Source organism: Ovis aries, chromosome 7 (assembly GCF_016772045.2).
Source record: "Ovis aries strain OAR_USU_Benz2616 breed Rambouillet chromosome 7, ARS-UI_Ramb_v3.0, whole genome shotgun sequence".
In the NCBI taxonomy this organism is placed as follows: domain Eukaryota; kingdom Metazoa; phylum Chordata; class Mammalia; order Artiodactyla; family Bovidae; genus Ovis; species Ovis aries.
The window spans coordinates 38,540,284-38,568,024 of NC_056060.1; the positions used below are offsets into that span (position 1 = coordinate 38,540,284).

At 35.3% G+C, this 27,741-nt stretch overlaps 1 protein-coding gene across 1 annotated transcript in view; it reads right to left on the reverse strand.

Moving 5' to 3' along the window:
- The window catches only part of MDGA2 (MAM domain containing glycosylphosphatidylinositol anchor 2), a 925,916-nt gene that overhangs the window by 415,642 nt on the left and 482,533 nt on the right, over positions 1-27,741 (reverse strand). The window contains exon 3 of the mRNA XM_042252298.2: positions 13,683-13,857. Coding sequence (XP_042108232.1) covers positions 13,683-13,857 — 175 coding nt within the window. The remainder of the gene's footprint in view (positions 1-13,682; positions 13,858-27,741) is intronic.

Genomic DNA, 27,741 nt, shown 5'->3' on the forward strand with positions numbered 1-27,741 from the left:
TTGGTTTACAAGCAACTCCTCCATTATGTTCTTAAATAAGAACCAGTGAACAGGTATGAAATAGGCAATGTTTGTTAGGCATTAAGAAGAACTAAGTCTTCTATAGACCCAAGGACATGCTTCAGATTCTGTTCCACTAAATTTGACAACTGTAAATGCAACCAGTAGAAGAGAACAAAAAAGTATTTAATGTTTCCCCTTCTCTAGTAGTGAAATAACAAATTATTCGTTGAAATTTATGTTGAAAATCCTTAAAAATCCTGAAGGTATTACTTAAAAAGATACCTTGTGATTAGGGAGGTAATCACATACATAAAAATAATATTCTGTATTAAATAAGTCAAAATATGTGCTAATCAACAGCTTAACACTCACTATATACAAAATAATTTTATGGTGTTTCCATGAAGTCAATAATTATTAATTATAAATATTAATATGTTATATTATTAATTACAAATATTTATATTAGTTAAATATTATTTATTTATAAATGGAATAAATATTTTTCATAACATAAAAGTTATAAAAATACAAATGAGCCAGATCTATAGCTTGCTCTTAAAGCTAAAATCAAACTGCTAACATTGTAGAATAATTTATTATTATACTAAGTTAAACACACTTCCCTTTATCAATATATATCCTTTTGAGTTTTGCCAGAAGCACCCCTATGACAAAGATGAAAATGCAAAAAGTGCGTTTGAAAAGTGTTCTCAGAAACCCTCATAAGGTATTGGGAATGTGTGGGGGAAAATATATGCATAGGATATATTATTAAACTAGTAACAGTTGTGAATAATTAGAATTTAATTTTCCTGAGGAACTCTAAGAGACAGTGAAACAGGTGGAATTAGTGGGAATTCCATTACTTTATTCATTTAGTACCATAATAAATAGACTTTTTTTCTTTCATGAGATTTTTTTTTTTGTTAAAGTATATTTACTTCTAACCCTTAAAATGTGCTAAAAAAAAGAAACCCAAAATGACCGATACACTTTTGAAGACATTCTGTATACTTCACAAACACACTGTAGAAATGGAGAATAGGTAAAAGTAGTAATCAAGAAGCCACAGATAAGGATAAGTGTAACAAATATCCCTAATCCTCAGTGGCTTCAAAACAAAAAGAAAAATCTTTCTTTCATGAAAATTCCCATTCAACTGCTCCCACTCTTCTAGGTCCCCTGGGTGGCTTCCCTCCAAATGGTGGCTCTAGGGAATTCACTGGCAGTCCAGAAATTGTGAATCTGAGCTTCCACTGCAGGGAGAAATGGATTCAATCCCTGTCATGGAACTAAGATTTTGCATGTCGCATATCATGGCCAAAAAAAAAGAAAAAAAAAGGATAAATAAATGGTGACTCTGTTATTCAAAATTTTTGCATTGTGTGGCTCCAAAAACCAGTGAGTCCTCAGACACTTGGTAGGCTCTGTACGTAGAGACAGAAAACTCAAGATACTCTGTAAACAATTGTGTGAGGTGTTTCACACACTCAGCCTGAGTAGGGCACATACCACTTTCTCTCACATTCCTCTGGCCCAAACTCGTCTCATGACCCCAACCATACTGACTGTGAAACAGAGTTCCCCTATGTATTAAGGAAATTAATATTGGTCTGGAAAACATCTGGAAAGTGCCTACCACAGGTAATAATTGATAGCCTAAAATTTGGAGGTGTGTTTCTAGCACTGCATATTAAAGTGGTTTGGTCTTGGTCTTGCCCCTAGGATACATTTTTAACAATGAATTAGATGAAATTTAGGAAACAAGTAATATTTTAAATGAAATAGAAAACTATAAAATGAATAAATAGGAAGCATAATCCTACAACAAAAGCATTTTAAAATCTTAATTTATGCACAGGTAAGGTGAAAAATAAAGTGAAATTAAGTAGGATGAAACAATATTCTGCCTTTAGGGTACAATACAATTAACTGCACAAATATGTTAACAGAATGTAAATTTTCAAATGTCTACTTAAAAATATTTTTTCCACAAGCCAAATTCAAATCAATACAGTGAAAATATTATTGCTTTATTTTTTTCAAAAGTTAAATATTTTTATTATCAAGAAAGTAAATTTCTTGATTATATGGATTACACTTCTAATTTAGACTATGAGTTAGCAGATATCTAAAGTTGTTTGGGGAAATATTGACAAATTTAAACATGATATGAAAGCCCACTATAAGTTAAAATATTTGGAAACTTTCTCATACCAAGAACAATAAATTAAGTGGAAATAATAAATCAATTTTAAAAACCTGCAGGGGGTCAGAACGCCATTGTTAAAATATTCTAAATGGCCACCTGAAAGGGAGAGCAGACATATGTTTACATACTAAAAATTCTAGGAAATGCATTGACATTTTTTAAAATCTAAAAATGTGACACAAGAACTGAACAAGCACTTGTAAGTTGAAGATATATTACAGTAGCCAAGTATACTTTATGTAAGACTCTAAGCAGAAGAAATTAGATGGGTTTAAAAGGAATGTAATATATAGCTTTATCCACGCATTCATATTTAAGATTACAGGAATTCAAGTATTCTCAGCATGATGTTGACACGGTTTGATAGGAGTCTCTACATTCTCACTGTAGCTTTCACTGAAGGGTTTGGGTGTGTGTGTGTTATTAAGTTCTTTTATTGGTAATGCTAAAACTACTTGGGAATTAGATTGGTTATGTTTCCCATGAGTAAATAACTCTGATAAGCAAGCATTCTTCATTGGCAGCATACAAAAAAAATTGAAAAATTCTGTCTTGAAATTTATTAACAGGCTAATAACCATGACAGCAACCCATTTTTAATAAGCATTGTAATTACCACATCAATCTTTAAGACCTTCCAAATCCAAGGCTGATGTTTTGGGAAAAGGGGTGGTGCTAAGACAATTATGTTTAATGAGATTGACTTAAGACATTATTTTTCTTCCAGAGTTTGTCTTGCTACCAGAATCCCCATTAGTTGTTTTAGACCTCTTTCTAAACTGTGTTGTCCAGAGGTCATGTTGATGAGTCTAATGAAAATAAACTCAAATAACTCACTGTCAATATTTTTTAACTGTGAAGTTTCTCATTCTTTCTAACACAGGTAAATTGTATTTGAGAATAAATTGATCACATGTCATCCTAATTTCCCATCAGTTTCTCAGGTAAAACAGATCTAACAGACAGTGAAATGAAAGCGGGTAGTATGTTCAGAAATAAGAAGGCTTTAATAGATATTGGAAAAGATTTGTCTCATGTGTGAACAGTGTCTGCACAGATGAAAACTTATTAAGCTAATGCCTCTGAATCTAATTTCCTTCTGATTTAAAAATAAGTTTTAATCAAACCCTAACCTTTAAAGTTGTATGACCTCTATTACCCTGTGAGCAATACAGTCATGGCTGAGAATAAGTGAAAGAATTACAGAAACATATTCTCAAAAAATTGTTTTAATGCCCTTAAGAATCTCAAAGTAATATTTATCTCAGTATGAGAACTTCAAAATTCTGTGAATCTACCTTTTTATTTTATTTTTTTAACATAGAATATACTCTCTTCCTCCAAAGACAGATCCTGTCTTTTGAGTGACCATTGCTTCTTAGGGCAAATGAGTAGTATTAATATTAGGAGAATGCTGACTCTCATCAGTAATTCTGAAGTCCTAAAATTATAATTTATTCATTTTACATTTCACATAAACAGCAGATGGTCATTCATATCATCTGAAAACATTAGCAGTAAAATCTTAACACAATATGACAGCCCATTTTGCAAATTAAGCTTTCTTTCTTCTAAACCCACCATTTAAGTCACTGTTCCCCCAAGCACAGTTCTGTCTTCTGTATTTCTAATCAGACTGCTCACTCATTACAGAATATCATTGGCTTTCCCCTCTACTTATTTCAATCTATTGTGTCAAGAACTCTGAAGAGTTGTATATTTTTTTCAATTTACTAGCTAACATTAGTTTGCCACAACTTCATGGAAGCTGACAGAAGATGATTCCTGGGTCAGAAAAAAAAGGACTTTACTATCCAAGGCTCATCTCAGATGAGCCTCATGTCTTTATAAGTTCTCTCCCTTAATTTCAATAGGAGCAATGTGAGAGGAGTCTAGATAAATGTTGTACCAGTTTGTGACACAGTTAAGGAATTCTGAGTTTAGGAAACTTCTGATCTTTAAAAGGTCCTGCTAGCAAACCTGCCTAATCTTTGCCCCAAAGGGAGGCATTGCCTTCAATATCCTGATCAGGAAGCAGATCTTCCTTCAGACCTGGAGGCAGACACAATCTCTAACATATAAGGCTGTCTGCTACACAAACAGCCTTGAAAAAGAGAGTTCAAGACAAAAAAATGCCAAAAGACATGCCGAAATGCATATCAAACCCCATCCTTCAAGCTACAATGTAAATCCTACTTTTTTTTATGATCAGAGGCCACAGTAACATTTCACTATACATTTTCGGCACCGTTTGACACATCATTCATGTTGTGGGGTGTTATGCATGTTATTTATTTTCTTGCTTAACATTTATGTCCCATTTAAGTAAACTATATATTTCATGTTGTCTCCTTACTTCAAACTCAATGAAGGTACAAATTATAATATTAAATTCCTTTTTAGCCTCACAAAATTTAATAGAATTTTATTTTGAATAGTCTCTCAAATATTTGTTTCATGAAGAAGGGTCAAACTTTACTTTGTAAATTTTTCATCCTAAACCACCGGTAAACAAATGGTAGTGAAAGAGTTTTACTCTATTAATTTTTGTTGTTGTTGTTTTGGTTTGGGGGGATTAGTTAGAATGTGGCAACAACGTTCCCTATGCTATCGTCTATCCTTTTCTTAAAGCTTTTCAGTCAACTTTATTGGTGTCAAATATTAAAGAATGTCAATTCTCTATGTCTGTTTCTCCACTGTTGCTCTGTAAATAAATTCTTCAGTACCATTTTTCTAGATTGATTGGGGAGGAGAGGGTGAGATGTATGGAAAGAGTAACATGGAATCTTACATTACCATATGTAAAATAGATAGCCAACGGGAATTTGTTATATGGCTCAGGAAACTCAAACAGGGGCTCTGTATCAACCTAGAGGATGGGGAGGGAGATGGGAAGGAGTTTCAAAAGGGAGGGGATATATGTATACCTGTGGTTGATTCATGTTGAGGTTTGACAGAAAACAGCAAAATTCTGTAAGGAAATTATCCTTCAATAAAAAATAAATTAATTTTAAAAATATCAAAAGCATCAATTCTTATGGAGAATTGAAGAAAAGCATAAATATAATTAGAATTGACAACAATCTTCAACAAAATTTAGAATGAGATTAGTTTTCATTTCTAGGAGCTTAATAACAAGGCCTGCACAACCTCAAGTATTTCTAATATGTCAAGGCAACATTTTCTAATGCATCTTGCAACCATTCTTGGTTTCACCTTCATATTTATAGATGTTTAACTGCTATTACTGGTGACTCAGAGGGTAAAGCGTTCACCTGCAAATCAGGAGACCTGGGTTCAATCCCTGGGTCGGGATGATCCCCTGGAGAAGGAAATGGCAACCCACTCCAGTATGCTTGCCTGGAGAAGCCCATGGACAGAGGAGCTTGGTAGTCTATAGTCCACGGGGTCAGAAAGAGACGGACACAACTGAGCGATTTCACTTCACTTCACTTCACTTCACTTCAACTGCTATTAACAGATATTTTTTCCATTTTCACATGGGCTTACTGATTTCTACCTGTTGAGAGAAGTATTTTTCTCTCTCATACCAACTTTCCTCCTTCCCCATATTCCATATATTTATATCCTACTTGTTAAGTCAACTGCTATTATTACCACTGACTACATAAAAATTTATCTTCAGAGTTGAACCTTGTAATATATTTCAATTACAATTCATTTCAAATAACTTTTTTGTGTTCATTAATAACACCCACAAGTTGTTTCTTCAATCATGTACACACGTATCATTACCATATTATAAAGTTTTCTATGAGAAGTGTAGAAGCCTTCTCTAGTACATCAAATAATCCACCAGTTGCATCTCTTTTATGAAGACATCCTTCATGAAAGGTCTTCTGGCAGCTTCAGTCTGTCTTGAATGTTCTTGAGTAACACACCATAGCTATCATCATGGTGTTTTGCTTCAATATCACTTTGGGAGTCCATTCTCTCTAATATACAATATCCTATATTTTAAATTAGTTTTGGTAGAACATTCATTAAAGTAGTGTTGAAAGAAAAGAAACACGGCAGAAAAAAATTGGAAATCTAAAAATGTCTTTCTTCTTTAATAACTGAAAAAATATGTCTGGTTGGGTGGAAAATTCTAGTTTGAAAATAGTTTTCCTTCAGAATTTCAAAAGTTTTACTCAGACATCTCCTAGCTTCTTAATTTTTACTATGTCATTTTGATTCCTAATTCTTGACATATGATTATTTTGGGAAAAAAATGAAAAATTCATTGGAAATGTTTAAGATCTTCATTTTTTCCCTAGTGTTTTAAATTGCAAGTGAATGAGTTTTGATGCAGATCTTGCTTACTCTATATGCTAGACACCTAGTGGAAGCTTTGTAATTGAAAACATTTGTCTAAATATGATACAGTTCTTTATTTTTTAGAAAATAATTTCTTAATCTCTATTTTATCGTTTGGAATTCCATTCATATGTTAGATTAGCTGGACAAATTCTCTAATTATATTATCTTCCCTTTCTTCCATCCCTTTGATTGTTTTATTCTCTGGAAGATTTCTTCAGCTTTATTTTCCACTCCTTTTATTGATTTTATATAGTAAAATTTTTACTATTCTAAGAGTTCATTGATGTCCTCTGAAAATTCCTTGCTTCTCTTTTCCTATTCTTGTTATATGATTGCAACATTTCCCTTTTTTCTCTGGGAATACTAATTAAAAGTATATGGAACTGTGATTTATTTTGTAGTTCTGCTCCCTGCAACATTTTTGTTTTCTGAGTTTTTTTTCCCATGTCTTTTTCTTGGTTTCTCTCTTGTTTTTTAGATGACTGGCTCAAATGTTTGGTCATCCGGTATACTCACATCTAAGATTCCGTTATAAAACCGCTTATTGGTAGCTCTCTTGATCAAAAGTGGCCTTTGCTGTGACTGTATTAGCAGGGCTGTTTCACCAAGGATCACCTTGTCAGGATTTGTAGCTGTTTCTCCAGAGTTCATCAGTTTTACTAGATAGGTTCTCCAATATTCCTCCAGAAAGGCATTCTCAGAACCAAGTGTGAGAAGGGATTGTGAAGAGTACATAAACTTACATTTAATAACTCTAATTAAAGAGTATATTGCCTTTTGCTTTTGATGATTTCACATTTCTTAGATCAAAGTTTCTCTGGCTGAACATCTCATAAAAATAAATTTCTAGTCATCTGTAGGGATTTAACTAGCAAGTTGGTAAGGGAATAGAGGTAGTTTGGTGTTGAACTGTGTGAAATGAGAAAGATCTGTGAATGTAACTCTTCTTAAATAGATTTTAAACCACTGGTATTGTTCAGACTGAATTACTCAATATGCCAGCAAATTTGGAAAACTCAGCAGTGGCCACAGGACTGGAAAAGGTCAGTTTTCATTCCAATCTCAGAGAAAGCAATGCCAAAGAATGCTCAAACTACCGCACAATTGCACTCATCTCACACGCAAGTAAAGTAATGCTCAAAATTCTCCAAGCCAGGCTTCAGCAATATGTGAACCATGAACTTCCAGAGTTCAAGCTGTTTTTAGGGAAGGCAGAGGAACCAGAGCTCAAATTGCCAACATCTGCTGGATCATCAAAAAAGCAAGAGAGTTCCAGAAAAACATCTATTTCTGCTTTATCGACTATGCCAAAGCCGTTGACTGAGTGAATCACAATAAACTGTGGAAAATTCTGAAAGAGATGGGAATACCAGACCACCTGACCTGCCTCTTGAGAAGCCTATATGCAGGTCAGGAAGCAACAGTTAGAACTGGGACATGGAACAACAGACTGCTTCCAAATAGGAAAAGGAGTACATCAGGGCTGTACATTGTCACCCTGCTTATTTAACTTATATGCAGAGTACATTATGAGAAACTCTGGGCTGGAGGAAGCACAAGCTGGAATCAAGATTGCCAGGAGAAATATCAATAACCTCAGATATGCAGATGACACCACCCATATGGCAGAAAGTGAAGAGGAACTAAAAAGCCTCTTGAGGAGAGTGAAAAAGTTGGCTTAAAGCTCAACATTCAGAAAATGAAGATCAAGGCATCTGATCCCATCAGTTCATGGCAAATAGATGGGGAAACAGTGGTCATGCTGTCAGACTTTATTTTTGGGGACTCCAAAATCACTGGAGATGGTGACTGCAGCCATGAAATTAAAAGATGCTTACTACTTTAAAGGAAAGTTATGACCAACCTAGATAGCATATTCAAAAGCAGAGACATTACTTTGCCAACAAAGGTCCATCTAGTCAAGGCTATGGTTTTCCAGTGGTCATGTATGGATGTGAGAGCTGGACTGTGAAGAAAGCTGAGAGCCGAAGAATTGATGCTTTTGAACTGTGGTGTTGGAGAAGACTCTTGAGAGTCCCTTGGACTGCAAGGAGATCCAACCAGTCCATCCAAAAGGAGGTCAGTGCTGGGTGTTCACTGGAAGGACTGATGCTAAACCTGAAACTCCAATACTTTGGCCACCTCATGTGAAGAGTTGACTCATTGTTAAAGACCCTGATGGGGGAGAAATTGGGGGCAGGAGCAGAAGGGGACGACAGAGGATGAGACAGCTGGATGGCATCACCGACTCGATGGAAGTGAGTTTGAGTGAACTCCAGGAGTTGGTGATGGACAGGGAAACCTGGCGTGCTGTGATTCTTGGGGTCACAAAGAGTCAGACACGACTCAGCGACTGAACTGAACTGAACTGAACTGAAATATATAACAGATAAGTGATAATGTTTTGAGGATTCTTTTAACTGTTGCCAAAATTTTAGGCTAAAATTTATGTGCATTTTCCAGCAAGTATGTGAGGGATTTTCATTTTATAAGATTTAATTGCAACAATTAATATTTCAGTATATTCTTTTTTTAATTAAGAACTTGCCAGCGATTACTAAATGTTTTTTAAAACTTATTTGTAGTCTAGACACAAAAAATATACTTCGTTAACAATAACAATAAAATAAAAGAAACCAATAAGACTTGCTTATATTAATGTCAGCTGATATTAATTCTACATAAAAAGCAATAATCACATAGTATTTCTGGGACTTCCTTCATACTGTATATTCTGCCAAATGTATTCTCACTTCACCGCCACTGTCACAGTGTTACTTCCATCAAGATTTAATTGCAACAATTAACATCTCAGTATATTCATTTTTTAAATTAAGAATACTGTTTTTTAACTCAAATAATGTTTTTCTGTGGAGAACAAATTACCTGTGGAAATTTCCACCAAACTCTGCGGAATTTTGTCAATGTTGATGAAAACACGATTTCTACAGAAGTCTAATCAAACTTTAAGTACAGCACCTATTCCACTATATCTTGTGCCTAGTGTTTAAATCATCTGACAGCTAAGTAATTTGACAGTTTAGACTGTAAGCTCTCAGGGGGCAAGGCCCATAATATGTCACCATGAGACATTCATAGGGTTGCAAAGAGTCGGACACAACTGAGCGACTGAACTGACTGACTGATGCTCTAAAAGCTAAGTGATGTCTCCAATTACTGAGTTTTTTAATGATTCCATAATTCTGTGCCCCATTTTATCCTCCATACTGACAGCTTTGATTCAAGCTTTCTTCAGTATGTTGAACAGTGGTCGTTTCCTGATCTGATTCATTTCCTAAAAAATTGTTTTTCTGTCACCTCCTCTTCCACTCCCTCTATCACTGTTCGCAGGCTTGGTTATTGTTTTATTCCTTTATTATTGTTTTAGCATAGTTTCAGGGAGAAGACACATAGAAGGAATATTTTGAAAACAGCAGGTTTAAGTAGAACTAACTCTTTATTTTCTCTTAAACATATAGCTGTTAGTATTCAGACCCTCAGAAGCTATTTCCCAGCAAAAGAAGAAATGTAATTGAGTAGCTTTGGATCAGAAATATTTGTACAAATAACTAGGTAAGCTTTCTTTTTTTAAATGTAAGTTATCTGGTTATGAAATCTGCTTGTTTATAAATATATTTTTAAAGAAATTATATTCATTTTGAAATGCTTTTATAGTTCTTAAGAAAAGAATCATAGGTCATGATAAATTGAAAAACAGGTATATCTTCTCCAAACAGTTGCATTGAGTAAACTATTTTCTAGATTTAAACAGCAAAGAGAATAATAATAGTACATTTGCTAGTTTCTTTATGGAACCTACAAGGTCCGATTACTACAAGACATTTTAGAAAATTATCTGGGAAGGAATTGTCAATTCACACTAAAAAATCTTCCCAAACTGATCAAAATATTAATACAGTATCACAAATATTTTTATATTACTATATAATAAAATCACCTCATTTTATATCAGTCAGCATTGTAGCAGGTTTCTCTTCCGAAAATAAATTTCCTTATCAAAATAAATTTTTTTAGGATAGTATTAGCCATAAAATCGAGAAACTCACGATTACCGAATGGGGTTTATGTAAGATACACATTTTTGTGGTTATGAAATCTCTCCAGGATGGCTATAAAATTGGTACTTTATGGAAGATTTTTAAAAGACAAACTATCATGAGGAACTCAAGGCTAAATTCTAATGCCATTTATTAGAATTTTTGCTAAATCTAAGCCATAGTCTGTCTCAGCTGGCTGTTGCAAACATGATCCTAACCTGCAGATTATTTTGCATTCTATGCCTATATTATTTCAAGTTCTACCAGTTGGATGAACCAGTTTAGAAAAAGAAACATTTATAGTGTATTGACAATCCTAAAACTATGGCTCAAAGCTTTAAAAAAAACAAAATTAGTCCTATAGTTTTAGCATTTTTCAAAATTAAGGTAAAAGCACCTGAAGTAAAGTTGCTCAATTGTTTATGGTTTATAAAAATGAATTTCTAGTCAATCAACCAGTCTGACATCAAATCAAAATTCAAATAACAGATGAATCTTAAGACTATAAGCCAATTTTAGATGTTAAGGTTGTCAAGTTTCAATCCAGCACTAATATGTTACTCATGTTCCTATTGACAATGATAGGGGAGGTTTTAAAGAATAAATATTCATGTAAAGAAAACATACTTGAGCCTAAAAACTGTTATATATAGAACACATAGATCATATATAAAACATAGATTCCCCAAAAGACCTGCCACATTTATTCATAGAGTCCATATGAATGGACTACTAGTTTTCATGTTATTCTCTGAAAACATGTTATTGTCTCAAGTAATATAATTTTAGACAGCCTTCTGCTAAATCCTTGTCATCAAAAATGTATTGAAGGTAGTACTCCACCACGGTATGCATCACCATGACATTTCACATACACAACAAAGAATGGGATGTTTGTCAAGTTCAGGTTGTGTGGGAAAAATCCCAAAGTAGGTCAAAGAAGAAGGTAATAGAACTAGTGCCTTCTAGCATGGTTTCCTGGAAGGTGATACCGCCTTAAAAGACTAACAGGGCCTGGGGAAACGAGGTGCCTTGTGCTGTTAGTTCCCCCCAAGTATGCAGTGTGAACTGAGATCCTGCGGCACAGCTGACTCTGGGCAGCAGGGCCCTGAGCAAATAGAAAAGAGGGAGAATCATGCACGGCAGTGCTGCAAAGGCTTTGCAGTAAGAAGAGAAATGAAGCCTCTTTTCGAAAGTCTTTTAAAATGCCATTTCTCTCTTGTATTAGATTTTTAATCCAGCAATACAATCTTATTGTTTTATCAAATGTATTGCAGTGGGAACACAACTCACAACCTCTTATTCAAAACCTTAGGGAAATGTTTTTCTGAATATTTGAGATTTTAGGAAGATATTATAGTACATATTCCATGTTTTACATAACACACCCAGCAGGCTCTGTGGCAATACTGTGTAATCAAACACATGATTTCCAGAGTAAAACATATGATTATTCAGATGAAGTAGGGTAAATAAAGAAGAGAAAGTATTTTCTATTTTTGCATTCAAGTCATTTCAGGTTGGATGTCACTACCAAACTAGTTCTCATCAGCTTTTGCTACAAAAAGTTACCAATAATATTTAACAAAACACATCCATTCAATCACTAGAACTTTTTAGATTTTAGAATTGTGTCTAAGGTATCAAAGTTGTGTATTATAAAACTTCATGACCATAATTATAACAAAAATCACATGTATGTTCTTTCTAAAAGATATATTATAGAGGTGTTTGACTTATTTAAATTAAATTTAGTGCCATTTAAAATTATATATGAACAAAACACTATACATAGTCTTTTTTTAAAGTATATATTACTATAAATATTTGATGGGGGGGGAGTGGGCAGAGGATATACTGTTCAGAAACATACATGTAAGGCCAACCAGAAGGCCATTAAGAACAGGGAGACAGCAGCCTCTGGGATACAGATGCCTGAGTTATTCCAGGTCATGCCTGAAGGCCTGGGAATTGCTAGAGATATTGGGGCTTGGGCTTCTTCTCTTTCATCCTTTCCAGGAACAGTGAAAGCTCCTGAATGTGGAAGGTGAATCACATATGCAACCCTGTCACTCACTTCTCAGTCACCCGAACAATTACATGAGATGCAGCATAGGATCTGATCAACCACATATAATTCCAATCACTTTCCTAACTATGCAACCATATCCTGTATTGAAAGAAAAAGAAAAAAAGGAAAGAATGAAAGGTGGGTTAAAAAATGAGAATGCCTCACTTGCTACTTATATCTGAATCACTAAAAGTAAACATCTTTTTATTATAACACTAAAGAGTTAACAAATAAAATGTAAGTATTTGCAAAAAAGACAATGGAGCAATAGAAACCTACACACACACACACACACACACACACACAAAAACTGAACTGAATATAGGCCCTTAATTTCTTTTGGTGGGGAAGACAGTATTGACACCAAGAGGACTTTAAATATATTTACTAACAGCCAAGAGCAGAAAAATGAGACCAAAAACAAAAATAAATCAACAAACACATTCCAGGAGGCTCAGCATCACCCTAGGTACTGGTTGCTTTTAACAGAATTGGATCAAGACAGAGTCTACACAGAGATTCTGGCCTTTTACAAGCCGGTTCAAGTAACTTCACTCATGAAGTGCATTTTACAAAATAAGAATAACTGAAATTCACATGGGCTAAGTTAACAAAACCAGTCACCATATCCACAGCATGATTTTTTCTTTATACAAATATAAATATGCATTTATATACTTATATGGAGAGATAAAAAGTATATACATTCAACACTAATAGTCATTATTAGGATTTTTAATGATATTTATTTTAGTTTAATCTAATTCTTAAATGTTCTATAATTAATATGTATTATTTAATCATAAAATCTATGAAAATTTCTAATGGAGATTCTATAGGAAATATGCTAAATGAGCTATCTTAACCTTAAAGACTTGTCATTCTCAACTAAATATAACTATTGTTTTGAACAAACTCTAGTCTTTCTCAATAGATGTAACAACAAAAATAGTTGTAGGACAAAACACATCTGCAATTGACTTAATTATAGATTTCTGGGACATTTACTTACAGTACACATCCACTCTGATTGACTTTATCGCTGGGGACCCCAGGCCATTCTCTGCTTTACAGTAATACCGGCCTCCTTGATGTCGCTGAATATTTGTAATCCTCAAAGTCTCGTTGAAGACACTTGAGTCTTGGAATCTGTCAGAGGCACTTCCTGCTGTTTTGGTCCACCTGATCTGAGCAAGCATCAACAAAGATTGTTACTTTAGGTTGGCTTTCTCACTGAAAAATTAAATAGCAATTACTCATATGGAGGGACTTCGCTTGTGGCTCAGCTGGTAAAGAATCTGCCTGAGATGTGGGAGACCTGGGTTCAATCCCTGGGTTGGGGAGATCCCTTGGAAAAGGGAATGGCTACCCATTCCAGTATTCTGGCCTGGAGAATCCCACCGACTGTACAATACATGGGGTGGCAAAGAGTCTCACACAACTGAGCAACTTTAACTTTCACTTATTTGGAGAGTTGGCATTCAGAAACTGCTACAGTGCCATTTTTGGCAAGTTATTGAAAATTAAGAAGAAAAGTTTACATAAAAATAAAATTTTAAAATTTTAAATGCAATGTCCTTATTATATAGTGCATATAATTCTAACCCAATTGCATAGAGTTCATCCATAGTTTCATCAGTGTGAAGGACAAAAAAAATTAATATATACAAAGGAAGTTAAATATAAGTAGTACATTGGAAATATGGATTAGTTTCTTTTCCTTGAGCCCCTAAAATTCTATTTTCCAAACCCTGTAAGGCATTTTTAATTTACCTAGGATAGGAACAACAGGTGGGCTCTCAGTTTCCTTTTGGACATGTTTCATTATTTTACGCAATATTTTCTATTTCATTTGGTTAATTAAAGTTATTACTAGAATAGCTTATTGAGATTATGTGTAATTTTATACACCTGGTTGTTACAAATGATTTTTATGTCATTTTTATAGCTTTGCTGTTATAGCCCCACAAATGACTTGTCTGTTTGATAATTATAATTCACTTTACATCAATAATTATTTTCAAAAAATGTGTATACTTTTCCAAAGAGAACATTTCTATTAAACTGCCAAATCACTTTGAATATCTAAAACATTCCATTATAGACAATACTGTTCTTTTCAACACAGCTGTGCACATCAGACTTGGGTTTTACTAGAAATAAAGACTAGTGTTCAAGTACACTTTTGGGTAGTTTATATAAACCTGAACGAAAGCCACGTGATGGTACTGTAAAGTGATACAAAACAGGATGTAAAAAGATTCAGTTTTATATTTCTTCTTGTCCCTGCTGTATAATATATTGCTTTATTTATTTTTAGGTTATAAAGCTACTGATAGAAATCCTCTGCAAATGAAGAAACATAGAAAAATGCAACTAAATAGTGGGTTATCAAATTTTAAATCATTTAATACTACTATTATTTATGCTATTTTGATACAATGTTAATTCAAACTTATGATCTAATGACACTAAGCATCTTTAAAAATTCTCCAAATCATTACAAAATCAGTATAAATATATTCATGTTTGCCCTTAATTGTGTGTGAAATTAAAATTTTACTTAGAGATTAATAAAAGTTGATTAATTCATAAAAATACATTTCAAATATTTATCTAACACTTTGTACAGAATATATATATAAAAATTACATAGTATGATTCCTGATTTCAAGTAGTTCATAGGCAGATTATTAATATGCTCATACAAAGACAAAGGGTAACATGGGCACTGATTTGATAAGTACCATTTCCATGGGAAAATCTAGGGTTCTATTTTAACTTAAATTTCAAAATTTATAGGCAACAAAATAAAAAAAAAGATTGAAATGAACAAGCCAATTACATATTTTTGCTTTGTATATCTTATATGAGTGAGTGACTGAAATCGCTCAGTTGTGCCCGACTCTTTGCGACCCCATGAACTGTAGCCTACCAGGCTCCTCCATCCATGGGATCTTCCAGGCAAGAATACTGGAGTGGGTTGCCATTTCCTTCTCCAGGAGATCTTCCTGACCCAGGGATTGAACCCAGGTCTCCTGCATTGTAGGCAGACGCTTTACCATCTGAGCTACCTTATATGCTGCTGCTAAGTCACTTCAGTCATGTCCGATTCTGTGTGACCCCATAGATGGCAGCCCACCAGGCTCCCCCATCCCGGGGATTCTCCAGGCAAGAACACTGGAGTGGGGTGCCATTTCCTTCTCTAATGCATGAAAGTGAAAAGTGAAAGTGAAGTCGCTCAGTCGTGTCCGACTGTTCACAACCCCATGGGCTGCAGCCTACCAGGACCCCTGTCCATGGGATCATCCAGGCAAGAGTACTGGAGTGGGGTACCATTGCCTTCTCCACCTTATATAGATATATGCTAATTCTTTCCTATATATATATTTCTAAGGTAAAACCTAAGATATAAATAAAACCCAATTCCAATTAAATGCCAAGTTTTCCTTGACTATCACAATATGGTACCAATATTGATTTTTAAAAATAAATATTTCAGAATATAAAAAGTAAGTTCAGAATCAAAAGAGTTATGGAAATGGCCTAGAGGTTTTGGATATTAAAAACATGATATTAAGACAATAATTTAGTTTTAGAATACTGTTATAGTACTGGTGATTGTCCAGGAATTGGGGGAGGCAGAGAATGAGAGTGTGCATGTGTGTGTGTGGGGAGGGCAGGGAGAGAGACAAAGAAAGAGAAAAGAGTGAGAGTAGAAATTATGATACAGACTATCAAACTTTTTGATCTTAGAATACCTTTATTAAAAATTATTAATGATCCCCTATATCTTTAGCTTATTTAAATTATATCTATTCATAATCAGTGTAGTAGAAACCAAAACTAAGACAATGTTAAATTATGTGTTATTAACTCTTTTTAAATCATTTTAATAAACTGAAGACATTAACTTAAGGAACACTTTTAATAAAAATTATATTTTTCAAGACAAAAATAATTGAGTAAATTGAATGGAATTGCTTTATAGTTTTGCAAATCTCTTCAGTATCTTCTTTAGTGAAAAAAAGCTGGCTAGATAATTATATCAACATCTGCATGCAATCTGTGGCAGCATGTTGGGTTTATCAGAAATATTTGAAGAAAATCTTGACTGGCTATAAAGGGAGTAGTATTTCAATAGCCTTTTTAGATAACTGTGGACAGCCTTCCTTGAGACTACAGTAAAATTCCTTCAGTGTTAGTTTCCTACCTGCAAAATAGAATGAAAACCATATCAATGCCCTTTCGGCTCTTTGTAACACTAAAACCCTTTGGTCTACATTGCACTTTTAATAGATCATTTTCTCATGCATGATTTTGTAGCGACATAGATTAGTCATCTGGAAAATATGAATTCATTGAGTTTTGAAGATCTTCCAGATCTTGAGATAGCTCGATATATAATACAATTCACATACACTAATATCATCAATCTTCATAGAATAGTCTTCTATAAGGATTGGTGAAATTAGTATATGTGACTATGATGCTATCATGCTTCTGTTGGCAGATTTTCCAAAATTCTAAATTTTCTCTTAAATATGTGAAATTTATCATCAGCAATAAACATTGTTAAGGTATTTTATTTGGGATGATAGGTTCATTTCATTCATTTTTTGGGAAATATTTGCCAAATACCCAAGTCTGAATAACCATTGTATAAAAAGCATCCTTTTAAGTTAAAAAAAAAAATTCTATAAAAAAAAGTGGGTAATTCACCACAAACTCATTCAAACAAGACTTTGTCTTGAGACAAATACCGTACTTTAGTAAGCAGCAGAAATGCTTTTTAGGAATTTTCCATTTTGTCACTTAGGATATTAAAAATATAGTAACTGTGTTCTAAGATGTTAAAAATTAATACTGGAACTTCCCTGAGGGACCAGTGGTTAAGACTTTGTCTTCCAGTGTAGAGGGTGGAGGTTTGTTCCCTGATCAGGGAGCTAAGATAGCACATACCTCTTAGCCATAAAAGACCAAGAAATGTAACACAAATTCAGTAAACACTTTACAAGTGGACCACATCAGGAAAAAAAAAAAAAAAAAAACCTTTAAAAAAGGAATACTGATTTTTACTGATTTATCAAAAATAGTGACACTGATCTTTTAGTAGTATTATTACTGTGAGTAAATAGTAGTGAATTAGCAAAGAATACAAAGACTGCTAGTACAATTTGATGCCACAGCTTTGTTCTGTGCTAACATGCTGCCTGTTTTATCTTCCTTTACTACAAAAGCAGCATAGTGAGTAACAACATTCTTCTTCATAAACTCCCTGTAAAGATCACAGGGTCCCCAGAGAAATCTAGGGACCACACAAGAGAACACTGTTAAGAGTACAGAAATATGTATATAGTTTAGGATTTCATGCAGGAAATATTTTAAATGAAAAGCGAAAAGAAAGTTTGTTTAGTAAGTAGTGTTCAGGCAATTGACTATGTATCCATAATGGAAATAAAAAGCTGACTCTCTAATCCACCCTTCATATCAAAATTAATTCTAGATGCAATAAAGATTTAAATGTAAAAAATTGAAATTGTTCCATAAGAAAATATGGAGTGATCTGTCTACAATTATTCAAGTGAGCAGGGCTTTTAGTACAAATTCTAAAAAAAAAAAAAAAAAAAAAAAAACAAAAACTATCATTTTGATTAATATGGCACTTTTTTAAAAAAATTATGTAAGACAATTTACTATTAAAATGTCAGAATTCAGGGTTAATTTCCATAATATATACATATATATACATAGTATACTAGGCGATGAGTAAGTTAATGGATAAGAAAAGAAAAGGGAAAAAACAGAACTACAAATTGGCATTATTTAAGTAAAGAGATGTTCAATTTCTTTCTTTTTAAAACTGTAAATCAAGCATGAGAAACCAACTTTCACCTATTGAATAGCCACAAATACTGATACTATCTTGTGCTGTTGAGGTTTCATAGCTGGGATTGTGCTGGGAGCCATCGTGAGGAGCTCCGCCCACGGCAAAGGTCATGAGGAAGGAGGCTTGGCATACACAAAGGCATGATCAAGCCTCAGGAAACCCCCTGTTCCAGAGCATCTACCCCCAAAACCAGAGTCTATCTACTTTACTGTTTCATTCTCTCGCCTACACCTTTGACTTTATGGGGGGCTATTCCCCACCAGTTCTCTCGGAGAAGAAGTAAACGTGCAGCTCCAAGTCAATAAAAATTCCTGGGCGTGACAAGAGTGTTTCAACTTACGAACTCCTTTGAAGGTCCTCTAGCCCACCTGTATAGGTTCGTCCGGCCACATGTGATTGTTTATAGCCTCCCAACCTGAGAGGCACGAGATGTTTTAGACTTACTAAAGGCAAATTCTTTGGGGAAGTTAGAAATTATTAGTATAGTGGGTTGGTTAGGAATTATATTGGTGAAGGGTTTTTCATTTGTTGTACCAATAATTGCTGCTAATTCCCTGCCCTGGGTGTGACAAGGGTGTCTCAGGTCAAACCTCTCTGCTGGCAAACTAGCTTGTGTGACAGGATTATCCATACTCCTGCCACTATGCACATGATTGTTTACTACCTCTCAACCATAAACAGGACAGACAGTTTGGAGTATTTTTAAATTCTTAATTAGCATAGGGCTTTTCTCATCGTTGAGTCAATGATTGCTGCCAGGCCTCCATATCCTTAGGCATCTGGGAATATATTAATCAATGTATTTGGAATATAGAAAAGGAAATATAGTAGTTTTTGAGGTTAGCAATACTAGACTTTTTGAGTTAATGAATTTTCTCTTTTGTAATAGATCACTGTACTTTGTTATAAATCACTGTGTCCTTGCTATGTAAAAATGTAACTTTGTCACTATCTTAAGACTAAATAGATCTTAAGGGGAACATTGCTGAAAGGATTTTCATTTGTTGGGCTGATGTTTGCTGCTAAATCTCCATATTCCCTGCCCTTATAATGAATATAACTAACATATAGGAGAAATAAGTATTAACCTTTAAGATTAATCATGTTAACCTTGGGTTAAATAAATTCCTTTCTTGATTGTAACTCACTACACCCTCACCCTATAGGAATACAACTTTATTTGGAGGGTGGTGCCTGGTTTAAGAAAAAACACCCTTGAAAAAAATAAGTTTCTTGGTTATCAGAAAGAAAGGGTCGTAAAATGTAAGCAGGCCTCATAGCCAGAACGTGATGTAAAATCCCTAAGAAGTTTTTTTTTTATGTAAAGCACCTGATTTTGATAAAGGTCAGGACTGCTGACCCCTGCGTGACTCTGTATTCATCCCTATGTGTAACAAAAGGTATATAAGCAAACCCCAAAATAAAGAAATTGGATCAGTTTCCGGAAAGACTGATTCCCCCATGTCGTTCTTTCTTGCTCCCTGTTTTTCTGGCTTAATTCCCATCTGGAGTGTGGGCGCTCACCATGACTACTTACTTGTCCTGGCTTTCAAGCCCATGCGAGAAGGAGCCCAATGAGGGGCACCTTCTGATATTCAAGTGGCGCAGGTGGCCCAACATAGATAGTGCAAATTCCTTGTCTTGGAATTTTATTGGTATCCCATGTAAACCAAGTTATTCAGCCTCTTTTTCTCTCCTACTATTTTCTGGCTGAATTCCCACCTGGTGCATGGGTACCCACCAAGCCTGATAATTTTGCCTGGGCTTCTAAGATTGGACCAGGGGGGCCTCAGTGCCTCCTCTCCTTCGGGAGAATGGGAAGACGCCTGCAGCCTAGTAGGTGGTGATTGGTATTCCATGTAAACCAAGTTATTCAGCCTCTTTTTCTCTGCTAATTTTCTAATCCCTCTCTATCTGTAATTAAATAAGTTATTTCCAAGGACACCAACTCCGTCCCCACCTTCAAATCACCCTGGATCCACTGGGGCTGGAAGGATGAGATGGTAAAATCTTCCCTTTTGGCACAGAACCCGGTAAATTATGTCAAAAAATGAATACATTCAGACTTGAACTCAGCAATTATCTAGTTAAAATATACCTAACATTTGCACAAGAATGTAGAAAAATGTCTATGTAATAATACAACACTGAAAATAATACAATACCAAAAGATAGGGAAGTGGTGACAAATTAATTGACTCTAAAGCTGAACTGAATAGAGTAATGGAAAGAATAAACATACAAAATGTTTTATCAAGCTAACAAAAAATGAGACTATTCTCATCTGTGTAAAAAGAGTACATGTGTGTACGTGCATTTGCACATATATACTAATATGTTACTTCTGGAGAAAGAAATGGCAACCCACTCCAGTATTCTTGCCTGGAGAATCCCCAGGGACAGAGGATATTGGCAGGCTACAATCCATAGCGTTGCAAAGAGTCAGACATGACTAAAGCGATTTAGCATACAGGCATGCAATAATATGTTAATACATATTAATACATAAATGGAGCACATGAATACACACAAAATTTAATCTTGATTAATTCTATGAGTGGGACAGGTAAAAGAAGAGAATATGTAAAATATTCTTTCAAAAACTTATTTAAAATTATTATTTATATTTTATTTTACTATGAACAAATATTGAATTTATTATAAATAAGTTTAAAAGAAAGAAAATACAATGTAGTTGTGAAATATAATAGAAAATCCAGAAAAGTATAGAAAGAATATAAAATAATCACTTATAGAAAAGGTTTTTTCCCCCTCTACTTAAAAAGATAAATAATGAAAGGAAATATTCTTGAGTTTTGGAAAGATAACTTTACTCATTAAGGGGGTTTACCAAGTTATACATCTAATTGATGAGAAAAGAAACCCCTATACCATCCATGGAATTCTCCAGGCCAGAATACTGGAGTGGGTAGCCTTCCCCTTCTCCAAGGGATCATCCAAACCCAGGGATCAAACTCAGGTCTCCTGCATTGCAGGTGGATTCTTTACCAGCTGAGCCACCAGGGAATCCCAAGAATACTTGAGTGGGTAGACTGTCTCTTCTCCAGTGGATCTTCCTGTCCCAGGAATTGAACCAGGGTCTCCTGCATTGCAGATGGATTTTTTACCAGCTGAACTACCAGGGAAGCCCATAATGAAACCCCAGGCATACTCTGATAGAACTTTTGACCTCAAAGTCTACAAAGGAGACTGTATAGGCTTCCAGGCAGAAGGAACAAACTATTACAATAAAGTACTACAATGTGTTAGAGTCGGCCCATTCCCTGATGTTGATTTCTCCTACTTCCACAATAACTGAATCCCACAGTATTCATCAGGCACAAGGTTGCCCAAAACAAAGGCATTTCCCATTTCAGCTATATTCTTGCCAGTGTGTTTCAAGAAGAAATATTCTTATAGGGAAATAGCCCTCCACACTTCGCTCATTTCAGCACATTACTCCTGTGTGCCATCTTGGACCCTGAACTGATATGGAGTGAAAGTCAAGCACAGAGAATCTATAAAACAGAAGAATCTACGTCTCTGACATCATGGGAGTTTCACCTACCTAACCTGAACTATGTATAGCTTCTGGGTTTCTACATAGGAGAAAAATAAAATTCTATCTTACATCATACTTTGGGAGGGGGGTGGTTTCTATGACTAACAGCCAAACTTTAATTGATAAACCTGGAGTGATAAGGAACAGCACACACACACACATGCATGCCCTCACATGCACGCACACACACATGCACACCCACCATAGAAATACTTTATGGATAAGTCAACTTTGCATCCCAATCCTGATTAGTTCAGTAGATATTTAATCTGTTGAATGAAATGAGAACTTGAGTTGAAACTTGAGGTGTTGGTGGATATAATTCAGCTGTAAGATAAACACATGAAAGTTGCTCAGTTGTGTTTGACTCTTTCAACCCCATGGACTATTACAGTCCATGGAATTCCCTAGACCAGAATATTGGAGTGGATAGCCATTCCCTTCTCCAGGGGATCTTCCCAAGCCAGGGATCAAATCCATGTCTCCCGCACTGCTGGCAGATTCTTTACCAGCTGAGCCACAAGGGAAGCCCCCAGATACGGAGAGGGTAGCCTAGCCCTTGTCCAGAGGATCTTACCAACCCAGGGATCAGACTGGGGTTCCTGCATTGCAGGTGGATTCTTTACCAACTAAGCTATCAGAAAAGCCCAAATGAGCTATGAGGGAAGGTAGATATAATTCAGCTGTAAGATAGACACATGAACAGAAATTTATACAAGATAAATTTAGATTCCATCATGTAAAAAAAAAAAAAATCTGGAGTGAGGCAGACCAGTGAGAATTTAATGACTCCGCTCAGGGACTCAGGCTCTTTGAAACTGCCTGCACTACCATGTGCTGCTTGAGCTCAGGGCCCAGAATAGCAGCTACAAATCTAGTTTTCACATCCCATTCCTAACAGAAGAAAAGAGGAAAAGACAAAAAAAAAAAAGTGCCTATCAGATCTGGTTTACAGAAGGCTCTAGGATATTGCCTCAGGGCACTGGCTCACTTCAGATAGACAGAGATCTACCCATAGCTACCAGAAAGGCTGGGAAGTGTACTCTTTACCATGAAGAGCTCCTGTCTCCCAGGCTCCTTCTAAAATCTAATTCTATAGCTCTGGGAAAAGAGGAGATGGGTTATTTGGGACAACTTGCTAGTCCCAAAGCAGGAATAAAATACATTCACTACTCAGAAATGCTGCATTGTAAAATATGATCATATTTAACCCCTTTTTATTTCCATAAAAATAACATGTACAGAAAAAGAAAGATGTTACACTTTAGGGGGGTACTCTTTATGGTAACTATATAATCTAAAGGAACAGCTTGGAGATACTCCTAGGCTGCAGATCATAACACTTCGCTTAGAGTCACCCAACCCTCAACAGAGAATTTTCTATTTTGCTTTTTGCAAATAATGATATTTCTGAAACATCATTGTTTTTATGTAGTCTTAAGTAAAATCACTGTTGACTAAAATAGCTTAAGAAAATGTTAAAAACCTGAAGTGCAGACCAGAGATAGACCTAGGTGAATCCAAAAGAGTGTATTCCATAGATAGTACAAACTCAATAAGTAGTTAGCCCTTGACAATTCTCAGATTTCTAGGTTCACCCCTTTAATTAACATCTAGTGAATGAGGAGTTTTGTGAATTAAAGATACTTTCTATCAGTTGTCAATGTGTTAAGCTTTATTCTCCTGTCTCTTCAGGTCAGTCTATGATGACAAATATGAGCTTTGTCTCAGCCTTGTTCATATTCTTAAAAAAGATCCATTATCTGTAAAAGACATCCAGAGAAAATGTAAGATAAACATCATCTGATCTGCTATAATTATTGGGGTGATTTGCCACCAGAGCCTTTGGGCACTAAACAAAGCCAGTCATAGCTCTTGTCATTTCCAGAGTGATAGTGTTAAAAAGAATAAAGGTAAGATTAGAGTAAACAGTGCTCTTCACAGTTTTGAAAATAAAAGTTATCCTCTTATCCTGCACTAATATCAGGGAAAATAACAGAGAAAATATGTTCTCTTTGAGCTACTTAATAAATAGAACTCTGAGTGGAACAGGACTCCAGATCATATGGGTTCAAATTTTAATAAACTGCATCAGTCTATTATAAATGATAGAAAAATGTCACTCTTGTTTCTATATATTATACAAAAATTTTCTGTCAAAGCAACAAATTTTTAACCTGAAAACTTCTATAGACTGTGTGTGTGTGCTCAGCCATGTCTAACTATTTTCAACCCCATGGACTGCAGCCCGCCAGACTCTGCTGCCCTTGGAATTTTCCAGGCAAGAATACTGGAGTGGGTTGCCAATTACTAGTCCCTGAGGATCTTTCCAAGCCAGGGATCGAACCCGCATCTCCTGAGTCTCCTGCACTGACAAGTGGATTCTTTACCACCGAGACACCTGGGAATCGAAAACTTTTTCACTGTATGCATGAACAGTATATTTTTCTAGTATGCTGACCAATATTAGAGATCACTACTATCACTAATATGACTACTACTAAAAATAAATTAGAACTTCAAAAGATTCCTACAAGTTAAGAGTTACTATCTGTTAATATGTCCACATTGTAATAAGGAAGAATTGTTTAAAGTGTGTAGTGTGAGTAAGAAGCTCAGGGAAGCAATAAAGAAAAGAGAGTCTGAACATCAACCTGGGGTCTTCTCACCAGCCAAAGAATAGAATGGTGAAGGAGAGGGAATCATTATGGTAAATGCATTGGAAACAAAGGGAGAATTTCCAGGTGAGGATTTTGGGTATTTCTGAAAATGAGATACGCCTTAAAGCAGAGAAAACATTTTTTTCTCATCATGCTCTTGACTGTGGCTTTTCTTTTGAACGTAAACTTTGAAGACTATATTCATCTCTTGTGAAAATAAGCAGTGAGAGATACTAAGTAAATATTGTGTTTATCTTTAACAGCGTCGTTTCCTACACGTGTATGGAGAACTACAATAGGACCTGGTAACAGTCTATCAAACCAAAGGTGACAGAAGAGGGTACATTTTGGTGCAAATGCTTTAAAAAGTGTTGGGGGTTACTGCAGATTGCTTCGTTGAAGGCTTTTCTTTCGTAGCATAACCAAGATATTAATCATGGACTCCAGACAACCAGTAACAGGATTTTACTTCTTTTAATGTAAATAAAATGCTTTTTTATTTTATTGGTTGATTTTAAACCCACGACAGGCTTGAAAGGTAGGAATATTTTTTTTTCTATGTGTCTGTGCTTTTGTACACCACGCTCCTCCTGAAATGAAAGTTCTCCTTTTTTCCTTCACTCATTATCTAGTTAACTCCCTCTGATCCTCCAGAAATCATTTTATTAGGAAGTCTTCCCTCTCCCATAGAACTCTGTTTCATCCTGTCCTCAGTGTTGCCATAGCACCTGGCAAATCCCTCTGCCAGAGCACTCACTATGTGTCATATAAATTACCTATTTCTATGTTATAGATAACTGGTGTTCCGCCTGAATCTCTCGCAGTCCCTTTGTGCTTTCCATGTGCATCTCCTAAGGATGCCCTCTTACATTTGGAAGGTCTCAGGTCTGTGGGGCCACTTTGCTCTCAGAGGCAGAGTCTGAGAAATGCTAGAGATTTTCCGCTCTATCCAGTGGCTTTTTAGTGACTATCTAAGCCCAACTCTCTTGCCTCCCTTAGGACAGATTTTGAAACATAACTTACACCCTTGAGCTCCTTCCACAGGATCAGGTTGAGGTTAATCCCCTAAAACCACACCCTTGCCTGGCTTCTTCCTTTTCCTGTCTTGCTTTTTCACTCCACTAGCAGTATCTCCAACTCTGATGCTAGGAGGGATTGGGAGCAGGAGGAAAAGGGGACGACAGAGGATAAGATGGCTGGATGGCATCACCGACTTAACGGACATGAGTCTGAGTGAACTCAGGGAGATGGTGATGGACAGGGAGGCCTGGCATGCTGCGATTCATGGGGTCGCAAAGAGTCGGACACGACTGAGCGACTGAACTGAACTAAACTGAATAAACCCCTTGGACTTGAATTCTCATCTCAAACTCTACTTCTAAAGAACCAGACCTAAGACAACTATTTTGCCTTTAATAAACTACAACCTCAAGGACTGTTCTTGATTTTGGTGTCTCCAATCCAATGCACTGAGTACAGGATATAAGAATAATTAACAAAATCATTGTTTCTTGAATGGATTCTTAGCACAATAATTCTGCTGACAATGAAACATAAATTAGAGAAAAATCCCACTCCACAAGGCACCCACAAAATAATGAGTTTCAATTAATTGCAGTATTGATATTTTAATAAACATTTCCTCAAATGAAGACTGAGTCTACTCAGCCACATTCATTTTGAAATAGAGGGATTTGGGGGTAAATTATATAATTTTAATAAACTTAATTAATATCTAAATATTAATATTTTCATTTTATCTTTATAAACATAGGATTATACATTGAATATGAATGGATGAATTTAGAAGAAAATATCAAATGGTACTTCTCTAATGTCATATTTTAAATTCCTACTGAATCAGCAATTAGTAGTACTATCTAGGACAAGAACAAAATTTGATAAATGGAAAAAATAAATCTATAAAACTAAATTCATTCAAGAGAGCTGGAAATATTGGAGAAAAATAATATGAAAATGAAAACAGAAGAATAGGTAATGTGAGTTATGAATTTGTTTACCAGAAAACCATCCAAATTTTACAGATAGGGTGTTAAATGAATCAACATTGCAATACAGCTGACATAAAAATATCAAACACCATGCTAAATGTATTCGGATATGATTAAAATGTAAAGATTTGACTTCATTTCCAATAACCTCAGATATGCAGATGATACCACTCTAATAGCAGAAAGTGAAGAGGAACTAAAGAACCCCTTGATGAAGGTGAAAGAGCAGAGAGAAAAAGCTGGCTTACAAGTCAACATTCAAAAAACTAAGATCATGGCATCTGGTCCCATCACTTCATGGTAAATAGAAGGGGAAAAATGGAAACAATGGCAGATTTTATTTTCCTAGATTTCAAAATCACTGTGGATGGTGAGTGCAGCCATGAAATTAAAAGTCACTTTCTCCTCAGAAGGATAACTATGAAAAATCTAGACAGCATATTAAAAGGCAAAGACATCACTTTGCTGACAAAGTCCGTATAGTGAAAGTTATAGTTGTATTAGTAATCATGTACAGATGTGAGAATTGGACCATAATGAAGGCTGAGAGCCAAAGAATTTATGCTTTCAAATTGTGGTGCTGGAGAAGACTCTGGAGAGTCCCCAGGACTGTAAGGAGATCAAACCAGTCAATCCTAAAGGAAATTAGTCCTGAATATTCACCGGAAGTATTTCTGCTAAAGTTCAAGCTATAGTCTTTTGGCCATGCAGTCAACAGGGTGACAAAAAGTCGGACATAACTTAGCGACTGGACAGCAACAACACAAGGTATAAAAAACAGGGAGAAAAAACCAGCAAGATATATTCTCCCAAGTTCCAACAAGGTGACTGGAAAGATATTCGTTTTGCTGCTTTCTTACTATCCATTCAGGCTTCCCTGATAGCTCAGTTGATAAAGAATCTGCCTGCAGTACAAGAGACCCCCGTTTGATCCCTGGGTCAGGAAG